The following is an 18,824-nucleotide window of genomic DNA, read 5'->3' as shown; positions in this document are numbered from 1 at the left end:
CGTATTGATTAAGTTGTGATATATGACTTAACTAATCTAAATATTATATATTAAATTTTATATTTGTAACCTATAATAACTCTTAGGATTTACGATTATATCTTTCTATAACTTATAGATATAAAGTCTAAATTTGCTATTAGTAGGTTTCTGATTACTTTAATATGACTTTGATTATTTTGATATCGTTTTGAATGTAGCTCATTGATGGTGTATACTTAATAATTACGATTATATCTTTCTATAAGCTTTTAGGTAAAAAGTCAAATTTTGCTATGAGTAAGATTATGATTATTTTAATATATTGACTATTTATTATTGAATTTCAATTTTTTAGTTTTGATTAATATACTTTGAAACTACCCGTCCATTAGACGGGGGCTTGAACACTAGTATAGTATATAAATTAAGTAGTGAAAATTGAAGGGATGAAATTGTAAATGCATACACACCTAAAATCTAATGCATGTGTGAGATTAGAAAGATTGACCGAAGTAACCTCTCTATGGATTAAATAATGGATGAATGTATAACAAAAATAGAGACATTTAAGGGATATAAGATATAAAACTTCGGATAAAATCACTTGAAAGTGTCAACTATGATCTATAAATAAGGCACTTTATTTCTAAAAACAAACTAAACACAACCTTTCTTTACGTACACATACACACATTTCCACACCACCATTATGCCTGCCCAAGTTATGTCCGTCAATGGAGGTTCCGCCCATGACATTCCGGCTAAGCTCACCGGTCAAGTTGTCGTTTGTTCCATCATTGCCGCATGCGGTGGCCTTATGTTTGGTTACGATATCGGTATTTCAGGTAATCTATACATTATGACCATTTTTTTTTTTTTGCATGTTAAAAACCATAAAAACCAAGATCCATATATTTTTTTTTTGAGAAATATTTATTCATTATATAACATTGAGTTATTGTACATTGCATATTGGATTTATTGAGAAATGATTATATAAAGATATATAAATCCATTTTTGGTTTCTTTTCTAATGGGTAATGGGGAACCCCAGCCTCGGCACACATATTTATAGCCTCGGCACACATATTTATATCTATAAAAGTTATGTTTTGTTGTTAATGTATAACAATGTGGTTACTATACTATGAATTGTACATGTAGGTGGAGTGACATCCATGGATGTGTTCTTGAAAAAGTTTTTTCCAACGGTTTTTGAAAGGAAACATCATGCCAAAGAAAACAACTATTGTAAGTTTGATGATCAGCTCCTCCAACTGTTCACGTCGTCTCTCTACCTTGCTGCCGTAGTTTCTAGTCTTATCGCGTCCTCGTGTTGCAAAAAATATGGACGCAGAATCACCATACGACTAGCTTCTATATTCTTTCTAATCGGGGTACTTCTTAATGCCGCTGCCATGAACCTCATGATGCTCATCTTTGGACGGATTTTTCTCGGTGCTGGAGTTGGATTTGGTAACCAGGTAATTAAATTACTAAGAGTAACAAGTTCAAAGATTATACTAAGGGTTTAGTATTTGGGGATGTAAGTAACTTTTACATTTTTTCTATTGTGTAAATGTAACTTTTATATGGTTCATTGTATGTAATCAACCCGCCAAATGGAACGATTAATGTAAAAGTGTATACGTGACACATCATATGAGCTGCCACGTAGAAGTTTTTGATTGGTCAACCTTAAGATTTTACATTAATCGTTCAAATTTAGCGGGTTAGTTGCATACAATGAACCAAATGAAAGTTACATTCACACAATTGAAAAAATGTAAAAGTTACTTACACTTCCAGATACTTAACCCTTATACTAATATATATAACATTTCTTTTGTCATTAAAGTTATAATATGTATAGATACAGATTTTGCTAATTATCATATCTCTAAGGTTTGAGTTAAACTTATCATAATTAAGTAAATAACAATCATTCATTAACATTAAAGTTTTCAAGTAATTAAAATAAGTGTCATTCTATAGAAACCTAGACTAGTGTCAAATTAGTGAATTTCTTAATTATGGTAAGATTAGTTATAATTGTTGATTTTTAATAAGTGTCCACACTAGTAGGAAGAAGTACCATAGTATGAAATAAAGTTATGGACATTACTCTTTTCATTTGAGTGAATATGTGAAATATATATGTAAAGGTTTTATCCTGGTTAATTAATTAGATTATGTATAGTATGTCGAGTTAGGTAACTTATCGCGATATTTTTGCAGGCTGTGCCGCTATTCATATCAGAGATTGCACCACCAAACTACCGAGGGGGGCTAAACGTCTGCTTCCAGTTGTTAGTCACCTCAGGGATCCTATTTGCAAACATAGTAAACTATTTCACCTCGGGCCACCCATATGGGTGGAGGATTTCATTAGGTGGTGCCGCCGTCCCAGCTCTATTTCTAGCCTTTGGGTCCTTGGCAATCGTTGAGACGCCCACAAGCCTCATTGAGCGTGGAAAGCCAGAACTCGGGTTGGTCACTCTTAGAAAGATCCGAGGGGTTGAAGACGTGCAGAAAGAATACGATGAAATAGTAGCCACCACAGAGTTATCCAAACAGATCAAAAGCCCATGGAAGAACTTGATGAAGAGAAGAAGCCGTCCTCAGCTTATAACCTCGGCACTTCTTCAAATATTCCAACAGTTTACTGGTATCAATGTGATCATGTTTTATGCACCTGTTCTGTTTCAGACTATGGGGTTTCATAGTGACGCGTCTCTGCTGTCCGCTGTTGTGACTGGGGTCATTAATGTGTTTGCTACATTGGTTGCGGTTTTTACTGTTGATAGATTTGGAAGAAGGGTTTTGCTTATTGAAGCTGCCATCCAAATGCTTATTGCTCAGGTAAAAAAAAAAGGTTCATTTAAATGTGTTGAATTGTGATATATTTCCTATTGTTCAATCAAATCTTATAATTATCCAAATTGAAAACTATTTTGTGAAGATATAGAGTTAATCTGTGACAGCATGTTTCTGATCAAAATAATTCACACTATAAAGTTTTAAAAATTGAAAAAATGACCTGTTTTAGTACTCTTGGTATTTAGAACCTTTTTTTTTTGTGTGTGTGTTAACTAATTAATTAAATTTGTATGCAGGTTGCATCAGGATGTATACTAGCATCAATGTTGAAAACTACAGGTTCTATACCAAAGACATACTCATACGTGGTGCTCGCGTTGATATGTGTATTCGTAGCAGGGTTCGCGTGGTCATGGGGCCCTTTAGGGTGGTTAATCCCTAGCGAAATATTCCCACTCGAGACAAGAACAGCCGGTTTCTTTGTTGCTGTTAGCATGAACATGATATTCACTTTCCTCATCGCGCAAGCGTTTCTCACAATGCTTTGTCATATGAGAGCCGCGATCTTTTTCTTCTTTTGTGCGTGGATCGTGATCATGCTTATTTACGCTATAGCCTTTTTGCCCGAGACCAAAGGGGTGTCGATAGACGAAATGAACGACAAGGTTTGGAAGAAGCATTGGTTTTGGAAGAGATATTTCGATGATGAACGTGAACAAGCCCGGGACAAGCCTTGAATAATATATTTTTATGTTCGATCGAAACTTTGTTCATTAGGACTTGGATTTTTGTGTGTTATCAGTATTAATTATGTTCGTATCAATTAGTAGTGTTCGGATCTTGTTCATTAGACTTCAAATTTTCGGAGGAAATGTTTTTGGTAGATCGAGTTTTGGATCATATCATTTTTATGTTATTTTTTATTGATTGATATAATTAGTTGTTTTTTAATACAGTATTCATATTTATGACTTTGGGTTTTCTGGTGCATGTGTAAAACACCTCCTTAATTAATTTCGATTTAATTAAGATATTCTAGACTTTAGAGTTAGGCAAAGGGATGGTGATATACTATATGATAGTCTACATTTTACTTGATTAATTGTTATGACATTTCACCAAATATTTGTTAAGTCGTTCTTCTACTTTTTGGACGTTTTAAATTCTACTCTCCATTTTTTTTCTAATTGGTGAAGGTTTATCGGGTTTTGGGTTATTTGGGCGGGTTATTTGGATTTTAACAATTATAACTTAACTTATAATTACCAACGAGAAAAAGAAAATGGGTTATTCAAGTTGAGCCGGATTTTGGATATCAAAATTAACTTAGATAAAATTGACGTGTCACCCCTTGTAATTAACCTTATTTTGATACTAATAATAAATCATCTTTGCTTTTAAGAACAATCCCTTCTCTCTCTCTCTCTTTTTTTTTGTATTTCAAACTAATACCCCCACAAACGATTGCTATATAAATTGCATCATGAAAAAATTCAAATATGCCTCATACATAATTTATGAGTTTGAAATAAATTTTGGTTAATATAAACCGATGTTCGAAACAAAGTTTATAATAAACAGTAATGATAAATATAATATATGTTTAGTTAAAGTTTTGGATTTACCTTAAAATTTTAAAATCACATCAAAATCGGAAATTGTAAGCATAGAGGATGACGACAAATAGCCTTGTGATTTCGGATCGTAAACTCAATTTTTTGAAGTGTTCATATTATTAATTTATTATAAGTAATATAAGTAATAGAAGTTGAATAATTGAGAAAAAAAAGAACAACTTTATGAATGAGAAAACGATCAATCAAATTAGGTTATAATATGTTTTATATCAATAAGCTAAAAGTTATAGTTTAATTCTAATTCGTGTAATAAGGAAATTGAGTTTAGTTCTAAGTCTAATAAGAAAATTTTGAATCTATATACACTTATAAAAGCTAATTTAATAAAAAGATAAATTAAAAGAACACGTGTCAATCAAAGATTACACCACATGTCGTTTCAAAAACAACTCAATCATGTTTTAATTTATTGGTAAATAATCAACTTATGTACATAAACTACTCATCCCTTTTATACATTAATGTAAACTTCTTCACCTAACATATCTATCATATTCTTAATTAAATAATCTATCACATAGATTCGTAACTCTTAAAATAGTTACATTACTCTCTTTAACATTAATTACTTTTAGATTCACAACCATACCACCGCTACCTCCCCACCGCCGCACCCACCACCCATAGCCATCTGTCGCTGCCACCATTACCACCTTCACATTGTCGTTACCATCATCGTTGCCATATCACACCGGTATGCGTAAGTTATATTAAAGTTGTAAACTCAATGCCAAAGAACAAAAATAAAAGCCTATATAAAATATCAAATAAAGTACAAATGGGTTATTCAGGTCACTTAAATATTTATAAGTTTAATCCATATACCAAACGATAAAAAGTTTGGGGTTAACCACATAACCTACCAAAATCCAAATAAGATGACCTACATGACTTAAAACCCATTTGTGGCGGGTTAGAATTTTTGGTATGGGTATTAATGATACCCTAGTTGGCTTCTGAAAGAAAAAGGGTTGCTAATAATCAAAAAATATGAATTTATTGATATTTATTTTTGGATTAGTACATTCAAATACCCTCTTAGTACCTATATACTTACAAATTTATCAATAATAATTACCTTGACACATTTTACAACTCATATACTTTTAGAAAGGGAAACAGGAAAAATGGGTTTAGATCCAAATCCAAAACCAAGAGTAATTTGGCTAGGTTTATTTAATTCTAAGCAACCCATTTTAAATGGGGCTACTTAAAAGAACTCCATAATTCTATAATCAATAATAACATGGGATCAACACTTGGGGAGATCACTTGGAGGTGGGATAACAGATTCATTTGGGCCCTTTCCATTGTCCACAACAAATGCCATTTTGAGTCCCCATGTTGTGTGTACTTCAAGATGACAATGCATAAACCATACACCTGAGATCAAATTACATACAAAAGAAGTATCTTAGTTAATCCAAAATAACCTGTTAGCTAGTGACCCAAATTTCCGTTAAAATACAAAGTTAGTAAAAACTTATATGATTAAGCATGGAATTATGATGGTCAAGAAACAGAAAAATGAGATATTGTACCTGGATTATCGGCTTTGAATCTAATAGCAGTCCAACCACCCGTTGGGACACCAACCGTATTTCTTTCAACAGGATCAACAAGATTAAAGTTTTTCGGATCCTTATTTGGGTTAAAGTTTCCAATACCCCTTCCCACGACGAAGAAGTTGAATCCGTGTAAATGAATGGGGTGACTTTCTGGGGTAAGGATCCCAGTGTCTTGCAAAACAAGTTGGACCGTTGAATTATATGCAAGGCGGTATAGTTTTGTACCCGTGTTTGTGGAAAAACTTGTTAGTTGTGAGCCTGTATAGTTAAAAGGCATCAATGGTTTACTAGGAAAATCATCTGTAAACACCCCACTTATGTTGAAGTAATGTGCTTGAAGTAGCGCGGTTGTAGGCATGACAAACGTGACATTATTAATACTTGCTACCACTCTACTACCATTAACACACGTTGGGCAAGCGTTGATTCCCAACCCGATGGTGAAAAATAAAGAATGGTCAACGGTTAATGGGACATTAGCCGGATATGTTTTGGAATTCAAGCTTCTAAGGGAGTTCATGAAAGCGTTAGCCACAGGAGTCGCGTTTTGAGGTGGGGGAGCAACAAGTTTCATGGCAGTGGAAGTAAGAACACCAGAGTAACGAAGAGAGGCTGTGGCAGTCAAATTGTCAACAGCAATTGGTGCATCCATGAAAGGGGAGACTGCCATTAGGTACTTGCCAGCTTTTTGAGAAGCGGTGATCAGAGCGTTTGTTGTCTGGCCCGGTGCTATAAGAATGGTGTCCGTTGTAAATGGTTTGACATACACTGCATCAACCTCAACGACCGTGAGTTTATGATTTGCAATCCTGAAGAAAAGCTCTTCATTGAGTGCAGCATTGATGATTCTTAACATATATGTCTTCCCTTCATCCACAGGTAACTTGAACCCCCCTGATTTAGTAGATTTCAAAGTATGTGTTACTCAAGATTCACTTAATAAATAGCAACCATATACACAATATTGAAAGAAATAAAAATGTTCAAAGTATACAAAATATCAACCATTTGCTAAGCAACTCGGCATAGGCCCTGGATTCCCATTAATCGTGTGAGCATCCGACACATTTGGGGCTTGTCCTGATTTTTGTGCTTGGTTTATCACAGCTTCTGTATCTGATTTCCACCACTCGCCTGCATTTCAAAGTTTTATCATAACGTCAACTATGTCGAAACTATGTTTATTCGATCAATATACTTGTAAGAATTCTTAGACTAAAAAACAGAACAAAGTTGAAAATTAAAAAGTACCTAGGACAACCACAACTTCTTTGTTGGGTTTAGGAAAAGGATACGGGACTCCAAGCTTAGGCAAGATAACTATGGAGCCATGGACCGTGGCCCTTAGCCATAAGACGTGTGCATGCCACCAAAGTGTGCCTCTTTGACCCGTTAATGTGAACTTGTACACGTAGACTCCCCCTGGCTGAATCGGACATTGCGTAATGTATGCTGGACCATCAGCCCACCCGGTTCTTAGTTGTCGTATTCCATGCCTGCCAATTAATTTACACGTTATTAATTAAGGATTTAAGGCTCCGTACACCTCACATGTGATTCCGGATGATGTATTATAAAGACGGTGAATCATGTTTGGTGGCGTACGGTTAAAAAAAATAATATCTATTAAACTTAAAAAGTGCATATATATGATGTTTGTTAGTAATTTTCAACTTAGCACATTAAAAAGTTGATGAGTTCAAACTAAAACTTACCAATGAATGCTGACATTATATTTAACATGGTTGACCACTTTGACCGTGACGGTGTCATCCTCCCTGGCAACTATTGTGGGTCCCGGGAAACGACCATTAACGGTTACTATTGGCTTGCTTTTACATAATTTTGTGGTATTCGTCATCACCACCTGCATGCATGAAAAATTTAATCATAAGTTATCAATAAAATTGATTTATTAAAAGTTGTTTGTCATATAATTTTGGGAAATTATACAACTAGATAACTTACATATTAAGTCGATAAAACTGATTATGTGGCAAAAAACATAGAAAAAAAAGTTGTCACTAAACAGTCGACGTATGCCACGTAATCAATTTTATCCAGCCAATATTAAATTATAAAAATTAAACGAATTATAGAATTTTCTAACTATAAGTACACACATTGAACTTGTAATTACGAGTACGGCATTCTACTGTTGTCGAAAGAGCAAAAGCTAGCAACACAACCATTGTCGCCGCCACGCACAACCATGCACCCGCCATCTCTATATATGTAGCTCTCTTTAGTTAATTGCAAGTTCTAATGAAATGTTTTGCTTTGTGCTTAATGAAATGGAGTACAAACACCTTATAAAGGAAAAGTGGGAGCATTTGCTAAAATGTCATTTTAAGCCTGGTAGGTGGATACTTAGGAGAGATGGTAGACCAATAATATAAATGGGATTCCTTTGTAACAAATTTAATAGATGAAATAGATAATTTGGTTTTGTTTCGGTTAATATCTTACTTGGGATCTACACAAGGACAGAAAGTCGTTATGTTTCAACTTTCAACTAATTTTTTAATTTTAATTTTTATAAATAAATGTTATCACGTTTTTGTTTTTTTTTAGCTGGCTTAAAAAATTGATATTACTTTGTTTCTTACAATAGTTTAATACTTTAACTTAAATTAGTATTATAGTGTGTGAATATTTCTAACTAAAGTTTTGATGCAATTTTAGCTTGCTGTTGCTGTTTCTCTTTTCTTTTCTTTTTTTTTTTCTTTTCGTAAGTTCATATAGATATATATTCTTCTACTAGTTTCTTTTTATGAAAAAAACTAAGAAGTGCATTAAAGTACATTTATTTCTCGTTAAGACATGTAATATATTATATTATACGATAATATATACATCATGATATTATGTCCTCTTAAATAAAACTTATATATATATATATATATATATAAGGACTTTGTATTGTAAAACAATTATTGAAGTAAAACAAATAAGACAAAATTTTGACCCTTATATCATGGTTAAATTGGTGTACAAAGATTCACAAAGAAATTGATATACAATGATTTTGATGATGCATAATGATTTTCTATTAAGAAAAATATATTTTACCTAAAATATATATATATATATATATATATATATATATTATATAGAATTATAGCAATGTTATACATGATCAAGTATCTTTAATTATTATTATGATTATTATTTATCTAGTCAATATACAAAATTATGGTTATAATAGAATGATATATGCGTGCCAGGAGATAATTAAGTAGAGTTGCTAGGATTGGATGAACAAATAGATATTGGTCCAACAAATTGTGGTTTGATTAAAGCAAAAGTCAAAGCTACCCTAGACCAAACAACACCTATAAGGCCATACACATCGAATAAAAACTATCCACATTGTAATTATCCCTTTTAATATAATTTACCTTTTCAATCCCTTTTCTATTTTTTAACTAGCTAATCAAATATGCAGGCACTTAATTGAGTAGAATTTGATTTTTCAATGATACCCACAATAAACGTGTTTAGCTTTTTGTTACGTTGAACACTATTATATTATATATTTTGAGCAATCGATTTTAAAACTATAGTTTGTTCAAAAATTATAGCATATACATCACATTAGCTATGTTAAAAATCTAATGATAACTCAAATATCATACTTTTAACTCCCAAATGATATTATAATAATCAATTTTTCTACATATATGTTTCCCATTTCAATAGAATTAAACCTTCCATTATTATCTACTAAAAATATTTGGGCTAATAAGTTCTAAAGGTATCTTACTCGTCGACTTTTATTATGTAAAGTATCGTCCCAAAAAACCTCCTAATGTAAACCAAGTGTGTGTAAACGCGATCTAATGTGGGTATCAAAACCACTATCCGGTTTTCCAAAGGCTGTTTTGTGTGTGTTTGGCCGAAAAATTCGCCGGGAAACTTCAAATGCAGATTACGGCTTCAATACTTCGAATTAGAACACGAACGTTTGACCAAAATACTCAGAATCACATTGTGAATAAACCCTCAGCAACAGAAATCGTATAAAAAGGTCGCCGGAAAAAATGGTGATTCGCCGGAAAATTTGTCGGAAAACTTCAAATGCAGATTACAGCTTCAATACTTTGAATTGGAACACGAAATTTTCACCAAAATACTCATAATCACACCGTGAACAAACCATCAGCAACAGAAATCGAATAAAAAGGTCGCCGGAAAAAATGGTGATTCGTCGGAAAATTTGTCGGAAAACTTCAAATGCAGATTGCGGCTTCAATACTTCGAATTAGAACACGAACGTTTCACCAAAATACTCATAATCACACCGTGAACAAACCCTCAGCAACAGAAATCGAATAAAAAGGTCGCCGAAAAACATGGTGATTCGCCAGAACGAATAAAAAGCTCCCGCAACGCAAACATTTCTGATCAAACATTCCGTTTCACATCACCAATCACTTCATAATCATCACCAGATCACTCACTCATAGTTTCTAGTTGTTAAGTTTTATAGTTGGTAAAGTTCATACGTGACCCAGTTAAACTTGCGTTTCATTTTCCGTTCAGATTTCAGATCATTATTGCTTAAATTCACTGTGTTTCTCTTAGTTAATGTTATTAAAGTTATTTGCAAGTTACGGCTTGTGATTTGGTTTAGTATAGCTCGAGTTACCATTTTAGAGTCTTGAAATTTTAGATCCGTGTAGCATGAAATATACACGTTAACTTTTCGTTTTAAAGGCATGGGTTGATTCGTTATTGTCATATTTAGTAGTGTGTTAAGTTTCGAAGCATTTGATTACCGTTTATTTTTTAAGATATAAGCTAGTTATTAGTTTCTCGCAAGATTTTCGATCCCGTTGACCTTTGATTGGAGAGGATTACAACCTGTTTCTTTGGTTAGATATCTAGATTATGCTATAGTCAAGCTGTGTATGAAGTCTCGTGGCAATTGGTTACCGTTTATTTTCAAGCGATGAAAGTTAGTTACGAGTTTTTTGTAAGGTTTTCAGGTTAGGTTTCGGGTCAATTATGAAGGTTATAAGGTTGTTACTTAGTTGCTATATATAGATTGGGGTCTAGAGAATACATGTGTGAAAACTGTTTGGTTGTAGATCAAAGTAGTTACTGGTTAGAAGCGATCAAAGTTGCCACTTTGATACAAAGTTTGTGTTTCGCTATTTTCGGGTTAGTTTTTAAGATAATTGTTAAGGTAAAAACGTTGTTACAAAAAGTAGATTGATAGATTGGGTTACAAAGAATCCACATGTGGCAACGGATTCATTAGATCTCGTTTTGGTTATAAGTTATTCGATCTCAAAGTTGCTCCGCGAAAACATTTTCTACATGTTTCGTTGACTTGTAAAGTCAACTGGGGGTTACTTTTAAATTTCCATGTTGCACTTCGATCACTCTTCTACTTAGTTTTATTATTAGATCTTTAATTTACAGGATACAGGATAACCAAACTTAATATATGCATTTGAACTTTTCCGGTGAATTTTTCGGCGAATCACCATTTTTTCCGGCGACCTTTTTTTCGATTTCTGTTGCAGAGAGTTTGTTCACGGTATGATTTTGAGTATTTTGGTGAAACGTTCGTGTTCTAATTCGAAGTATTGAAGATGTGATCTGCATTTGAAGTTTTCCAGCGGACAAAACCGTTTAAATTTTTAAGTGGTATTCTTAATCCCAAATTAAGAATATATTACATGTTTATCATTAGATTAGGAGGTTTTTTGGGACGATACTTTACATAGTAAAAGTCGACGAGTAAGATACCTTTAGAACCTATTAGCCCAAAATATTTTAAAGTCACAATATCTTGGAATAAGTTTTCATTATTCTTTTTTTGCCCATTTTTAAATATTATTGGATGATGTTATAAAAAAAATCAAGATTATATAAGAGATTAATTATTAGATTTTGGGTAGTTACTATACTAGGGAAAAATAAAATAAAAATAAACTCATAGACTTAGGGCCTGTTTGTTTTATATCCATTAAGTGCTGTGTGGATTAAGTGTCTGCCTGAATTTAGTGTGTCTGAAACGAGTACGACGGTAAATAAATAATTGTTGTTTGTTTTGTGTGCTGAATTAACCGACTGAATAATTAAGATTACTATAACGCCCTTGATAGGAATTAGGGAGTGGATAGTGGGGTAGTTATCAAAGATAATTATGTAAAATATATTTTAGTTGTACTTTTTAATTAAGTGATGACTTATTAGATAAGTCTTAAGCAAACATAATTTCCAACTTAGGCAATTAAGATTAAGTCATGACTCATGGATTAAGTTGTTATCAAACACCATCTTATTCGAACTCGAGATTGGTTAGTATATAAAAGCCGAGTCTCCTCAGTCCTCACATTAATTCTCAAAACAATTAGCGGTTGATATGTGTAACGTCCTCATTTTCTTTGTTTCCTAATTATATTACTTAATTTGAATCGGTCTTTTTCCTTGCTTTAATTTCTCATAAGAGGCATCTAGGTTAATTTTAATTAATGCATGATCATTTTTTTGTTCTAAATACATACAACACATGTTAGACATATGGTTTATATGGAAAATAACATAAAACTGACATGCATGGGGACTTATACAATATAAGTCTCGAAGTTTTAGTTTGATGGTTGTAATACCAAGTTTTGGTATGGATAACACCAACCTTGTCATGCTTTATTATCTTTTGGCATAGGTATATGCATTAACTTGATTAATTGGTTGATAGCATGTCAATGTGTCAAAACTCGGTGACCGTACTCTTTCACACTTGTAACTCTATCGATAATGAACGGGGCATATGTATGATATATATATATATATATATATATATAGCCAAAAGATAAAACGAGAACTAAAATTTTGTCGAGAACTGTAAGAACTAATCACAACCATTAGATTAATTAAATCAAGGGTTCATAACATCAATGGCAATTTTGTAAATAAATTTGGTTACCTAAACACGTGGGATGTGTAAAAGGGTACAGCAGGAATATTAAAAATAGAGTTTATTTATGTACAAATTATTAAAAAACAAATTTATTAACGCCACCCATTAATTCTCCCAGCCAAAGATACCTATGAAACCCCAAAATTCGTCTATGAAGATTCAATATGATCTAATAATCAAATCAAAATCAAGATTTCAAGAAAAAGTTCGTGAATTGGTGCGATCAACTAGCAATCAAAGATTTGCTAAATGCCTATTTTGAGTTTAAATAGAAGACAATCGTCTCATCAATATAAAAAGAGGTATTTTTTAATCTCAAAGGTTTTATTGATCTTGTAACCTTTTCGATATATACGTTACTTAAATCAACTAATTGGGGCTTTTTTGTCTGGTCGTTGTTTTCAGCGGTAGGAAGACACAGACATAACGACAAGATAAGAATGTCAGAATCCTTTAGCAAATTTACCAATAAGAAAGGGACGACTGTTAAACTGGACTAGCGAATCCGATGAAGGTACAACTGAGGTATCGTGTATGGAGTACTAAATTCAAAATTTTCCTTTATATTTGAGTTAGGTGTTTCTAAATGTTTGTAAACGGTTGTAAATATAGTATGTGTGGTCTAGTGTACACATGTTTGTTAATTTTATGGACACATGTGTGGTCTGGTGTACATATACGTCTACCAGTCAGTCCACCTATATTTATGTGGTACAAATGTGTTATAATTGTTTACGTATAAGGTTTGGATTTTAGAATGTGTGTTTTGTATTAGACTAAAACATATGTGTTCCACTGCCACATTGTAACAAAATTATGTTTATGTGTTATGGCTTTGTTTCTGTTTGGTTTACTTTAAATACATATGGCCTACATGTCAACAGTGTTTTGTGATTTGTTAAAGACCCGTCTGAAAATGATATTGTTATTGTGACAATGCGAACAGATATAAGAGAATTATTATTGGGATAAGATGGGAGAGAATGAATTAAACACGAACACGAGCAGCTGATCAAAAGAGAGACAAAGAGATTAAATGGAAATGAAGCAAATTAGTGGATGAAAATAAGGGAAGGGGAATTAAAATGAAAGAACGTGGACTAGTGGAACAAACGCTAAGAAAGTCACCAAGGCTCAAAACGATTGTTATGGATGTCAACAACAGATCCAAGGAACAGGATGACAGGGAGCCAGGGAAGACAAACTTAAATAAAAGGGCGTTAGTGAAGAGAAAGGTTGTACATATATTTTTTTCAAGCGGTGGCAGCTTGATATAATTTGATATGTGATAGGTAGTACACATGTTATTGTTTGAACTATATGGTTTATGTTGCTCTTGAACAGTTAGTACCCATGTTTCTGTCGAGGTGCACCTGTATTTGTATCTTTCATATATGATATGAACACATGTGACTTATAAGTATATACTGAATACATCGTGAAATTCATGAAATGATCTAAGAAAAGGGGGGATATTTTATTTTTGTAACTATTATGATATAATAACTAAATGAGCTGAAAAAAGGGGTTCTTATTTTCCATCGATATGATTACATTGCATTTATTAAATTACAATAATATCCCCAATCATATAATTCTCATGGTTCTCGACAATTTTTTAGTTCTCACAATAACTCCCCTCTCTCTCTCTATATATATATATATATGGAGACAATCAAATAAGAACAATTTTAAAATAAGAACGGTGAGAACACCTTAAAAACATCATTTTGATGCATTAAAAGTCTGTAAAACTAACATAGTGCATAACTAATTATCATTATTTAAGTGTTTAACAACACATTGATTCATCAAAATCGAAAAAATCACGTTTTTTGTTGGATGCATCATTTTGATGATTATGCATCCAAGATGGATGCAAAAAACAAAAAACATGATTATTTCGATTTTGATGGATGAATGTGTTGTTAAACACTTAAATAAAGATAATTAGTTCTGCACTATGTTAGTTTTATGGACTTTTAATGCATCAAAATGATGTTTTTAAGGTGTTCCTACCGTTCTTATTTTAAGAGTGTTCTCACCGGAGTGTTACCCTTATAAGGTTTTGGATTCAAGCCGAACACCCCATAAACATATGTTGAGTGAATTAGATATGTTCCTACATTATGGATAAGCAGTGGATTATGGTTTATTTAATGGAAAATGTTAGGTAAAACATGCAGTACCGATCTTAAGTAAAGAGAGGGGATTATGTAAAATTTGGGGGGGGGGGGGTATGTATGTTTAAAAATTCAAATGTTTAATTTATAACTTTTTTTAAAGTGACAATACCTAAGCTTAGATAAAGTCTGCAGTATGAATCATTTTCTTTTATTTAATTACCGGTTATCAATTTTTGCTGCAATTTATGAAGTACGTCCAAATGTACCTCATGGTTTTAGCTTGTCCCTTTAGCTTGTCCTTTGATCAGTGTTTCTCATTTACAAGTTTCATCACTATTTTGGTTTTGGCTTTTTCCATTTCTGGATTGTCTTTATATATATCAGTCATGTTTTTATCATTAGCAGTGACATAGCAACAAGCCAACAACATACATTGGAGATAACTTTGTTGGTGCATTTCCGGGTGACAACATCATTATAGAAGTTTGTCTTGAGTCTATTGAATATGTACTTGTAATAAACGTTAAGTTTTCGCGTATAATAAAGTCAACCTCGACCTTTGACCAGTCAAACTCAACCATTGAACAGGTCAATCTCGACCTTTGACCAGGTCGAGCTCCAGGTCGAGATTGGGCTTGGGTCCGTGAAGTTCGAGGTCTGTTTAAGTCTGTAAGTTTTAGTATAAATAGAGATTAAACCTTATTTTTAAGGTTTAATCTTCCAGACATTTCGTTTTCATATTTTCACACTTCGAACCTGGTGTGTTACTTGTAATTGCATTTATTGAAGTAATATACGGTTCCGATTTATTCATATTTGTGTTCGTGTTCATATATTGTGTTGATTGCTAGTATATAAGAATTTCCGCACTTATATATTAGTCACTTAATCTCATTGATCTGGTGGCAGAGGGACTTACAAGTGGTATCAGAGCCAACGGAGTTATTCTTTTGGTTCTGGATTAAGGTATCAACAACAATAAAAGGTGGTTCATTTCGATTCTTCAAGGTTTTGGTGAAGAAAAGCTTCATACGCTCCATTCGATCAAGAACAAGCCAAGCTCGACCTCTACCTCTACCTCCCAAGCTCGACCTCAACCTCCAGCCTAGCTCGACATCCTCCTTAGCTCGACCTCCTCTTTAGTTCGACCTCGACCTTTTTTCTAGCTCGAGCTCGACCACCTAGCTCGACCACCATTCTCCTAGCTTGACCACGCTCCTTCCAGCAGACTCAACCTCCTAGCTCGACCAGGTCGAGCTCGACCTCAAGCTCGACCAATACTAGTCAAACTCGACCTAATTTTGTTTTGACCATAACTTTCAAACCGTAACACCGTTTTTGACGATTCAAGCGGCCACGAATTCGTAAATGAGTCTACTTTCCAATGGTTATGGGAACATCACTTGATCTCGATCAGGTCGAGCTCGACCTCGACCAACCTTCTGGTATTTTGTGTTCGAAGGTTCGTGCACTATATAGATACGTATCTTTTGTTCGAGTAAAGTACGTGTTTTAGAATTTGAAATCTTGATTATGTTTAGGTTCTGAACTTGTCTAAATATTGAACTTGTAAACTCTTTTGAGTTTAGGTTCGATATTTGTTAATCGACAGTTTTGGACTTGTAAACTTGATCAACTTTGGATTCTATTTAATCACTTTTCGAATTGTCAAGAACTGGTAATCTTGATTTAGTTTTGGCCTAAGCTTGTTGGAATATTGAACTTGTAAACTCTTTGAGTTTTGGTTTAATTTCTGTAATAAAGCATTAGACTTGAAAACTTGATCAACTTTAGGTTCTAAATTTAGACAACTCGAATCAATGGTGGCTAGAGTTCTATCCTTTATAGAAGAGTCTGAGAAATCTTAGAAGGAATTCAAGACCAGGCCAAAAAGGTTGTTTTGGCAAGGAGCTACTTGGTTATCTCTTGATTGTATATGTGAACAATTGTGTCATGATGTTGTTATGGCATGAGCTACTGTGTTATCTCTGGATTGCATATGTGAACAACCGTTGGATGAAGATGAGAATGGGAGATGTGTTGTAACCAAAAACAAACATATAGGCTGTTTTAAGAATTTTGTAGAGAAAAAGGGGGGATAAAAATTTAAAGCTTCCATGTTTTCTATGCAAAATTCTTGGATGTTCGTAGCAATGAAGATCATGGTGTTTCGACAAGGTTTAGTCATGGTATCTTTTTGGTTTTGAATCTGTGTGACATGTGTCCGACTTAGTTTTTGGATCAAAGGCGCCTGATTTAAGATTAGGTGATTCAAATGAATCAGATGAAGACTGAATACCGTGATTGAAAATCCGAGTAAACTGTTCATGATCTTTGCTTAACATGTGTTTGGGATTTTGTCGAAAAGCTTTGGTGATAAAGTTAATCATTTGTAGCCGAGTAACTGAAAATCAAACCTTTATTTAATGCCAATGATGTAGAGATGATTAATCTGGTGACTAGTGAAGAGGTTGCAGATTAAGTGGTTCTCTATGTATTTTGGAGATGCTTACCTTAAGGGGGAGATTTGATATGAAAGACTTTAGGTGATTGGTGGATTCATGAAGACATGGATCTTGTGAGTGCTACATATTTGAAATTCAAGTTACAAAATTTCTTATCGTTGTGAGAGCTGATTAAATTCGATGCTGATTGTTGGAGATTCAACTTCTTTATCATATGTCGGTTAAGCTTGAAGATCAAAATAGATTGAGCTATGTTATTTTGCATAATGTCTGGAGTGATGATATCCGAATTGCATGAGGAGGCAATGATGTCTGTATTACTTTGAAGTGATGATGTTTGGCATGATAATATTGCTTGGAGCTTAATTTGGTATTGTTCAGGGGGAAAATTACAATCTGAGTATTGGATTTATTAATTGTCATAAGGATACAGAGATTTTGCAGTTTGAAGATCAGTGTGCAGCGCATAAAGATCAAGTCTTACCAAAAGTAGACATAATATTATTAGTTAACGAAAATTTGTTGATTGCAGATTTTTTAACTAATGATTGTCATTATTGATAGCAATAGTCAAGGAGTGCTTGATTGAGCATTTCCTTTACTATCTCCATGTATTACAAGTGAAGACTTTGAAGATCGATGGAAACTTCTAAATGCTGATGGCAAGGGGGAGTCTGTTGGTGCATTTCCGGGTGACAACATCATTATAGAAGTTTGTCTTGAGTCTATTGAATATGTACTTGTAATAAACGTTAAGTTTTCGCGTATAATAAAGTCAACCTCGACCTTTGACCAGTCAACCTCGACCTTTGACCAGTCAACCTCGACCTTTGACCAGGTCGAGCTCCAGGTCGAGATTGGGCTTGGGTCCGTGAAGTTCGAGGTCTGTTTAAGTCTGTAAGTTTTAGTATAAATAGAGATTAAACCTTATGTTTAAGGTTTAATCTTCCAGACGTTTTGTTTTCATATTTTCACACTTCGAACCTGGTGTGTTACTTGTAATTGCATTTACTGAAGTAATATACGGTTCCGATTTATTCATATTTGTGTTCGTGTTCATATATTGTGTTGATTGCTAGTATATAAGAATTTCCGCACTTATATATTAGTCACTTAATCTTGTTGATCCGGTGGCAGAGGGACTTTCAAACTTAAAGAGTTAATTTCATTAGGTGCCCTTGTAGTTGTCAAAAATATCTCTTTACACCCTGTGCTTTTTTTTCATTGATAGATACCCCAATGGTTCATGTTAATTTCATTACCTGCCCTTTTGGCTAACAGACGTTAGT

The 18,824-nt window shown here is 33.5% G+C and overlaps 2 protein-coding genes and 1 long non-coding RNA gene across 3 annotated transcripts; 2 read left to right on the top strand and 1 right to left on the bottom strand.

Moving 5' to 3' along the window:
- Positions 1-679: 679 nt before the first annotated feature.
- LOC122591388 (sugar transport protein 8-like) lies at positions 680-3,539 on the top strand. Its single transcript, XM_043763660.1, has 4 exons — positions 680-827; positions 1,147-1,466; positions 2,221-2,844; positions 3,099-3,539. The coding sequence occupies exons 1-4, from the start codon at positions 692-694 to the stop codon at positions 3,537-3,539; spliced, it is 1,521 nt and encodes a 506-aa protein (XP_043619595.1). The 5' UTR covers positions 680-691.
- Positions 3,540-5,465: 1,926 nt separating this feature from the next.
- Positions 5,466-8,277, bottom strand: LOC122592474 (laccase-4-like). Its single transcript, XM_043764713.1, has 6 exons — positions 8,131-8,277; positions 7,723-7,874; positions 7,259-7,503; positions 7,013-7,141; positions 5,981-6,901; positions 5,466-5,822 (listed from the first exon to the last, which is right to left on the bottom strand). The coding sequence occupies exons 1-6, from the start codon at positions 8,230-8,232 to the stop codon at positions 5,692-5,694; spliced, it is 1,680 nt and encodes a 559-aa protein (XP_043620648.1). The 5' UTR covers positions 8,233-8,277; the 3' UTR covers positions 5,466-5,691.
- A 4,740-nt stretch (positions 8,278-13,017) lies between these two features.
- LOC122593970 lies at positions 13,018-14,367 on the top strand. Its single transcript, XR_006322906.1, has 2 exons — positions 13,018-13,246; positions 13,350-14,367. It is a non-coding gene; the product is annotated as an uncharacterized LOC122593970 (long non-coding RNA).
- The last annotated feature ends 4,457 nt before the right edge of the window (positions 14,368-18,824 follow it).

This window comes from Erigeron canadensis, chromosome 3 (assembly GCF_010389155.1).
Source record: "Erigeron canadensis isolate Cc75 chromosome 3, C_canadensis_v1, whole genome shotgun sequence".
NCBI classification, from domain to species: domain Eukaryota; kingdom Viridiplantae; phylum Streptophyta; class Magnoliopsida; order Asterales; family Asteraceae; genus Erigeron; species Erigeron canadensis.
Note: the sequence above shows the minus strand (reverse complement) of the source record. Positions and strands in the feature narration are given on the sequence as shown.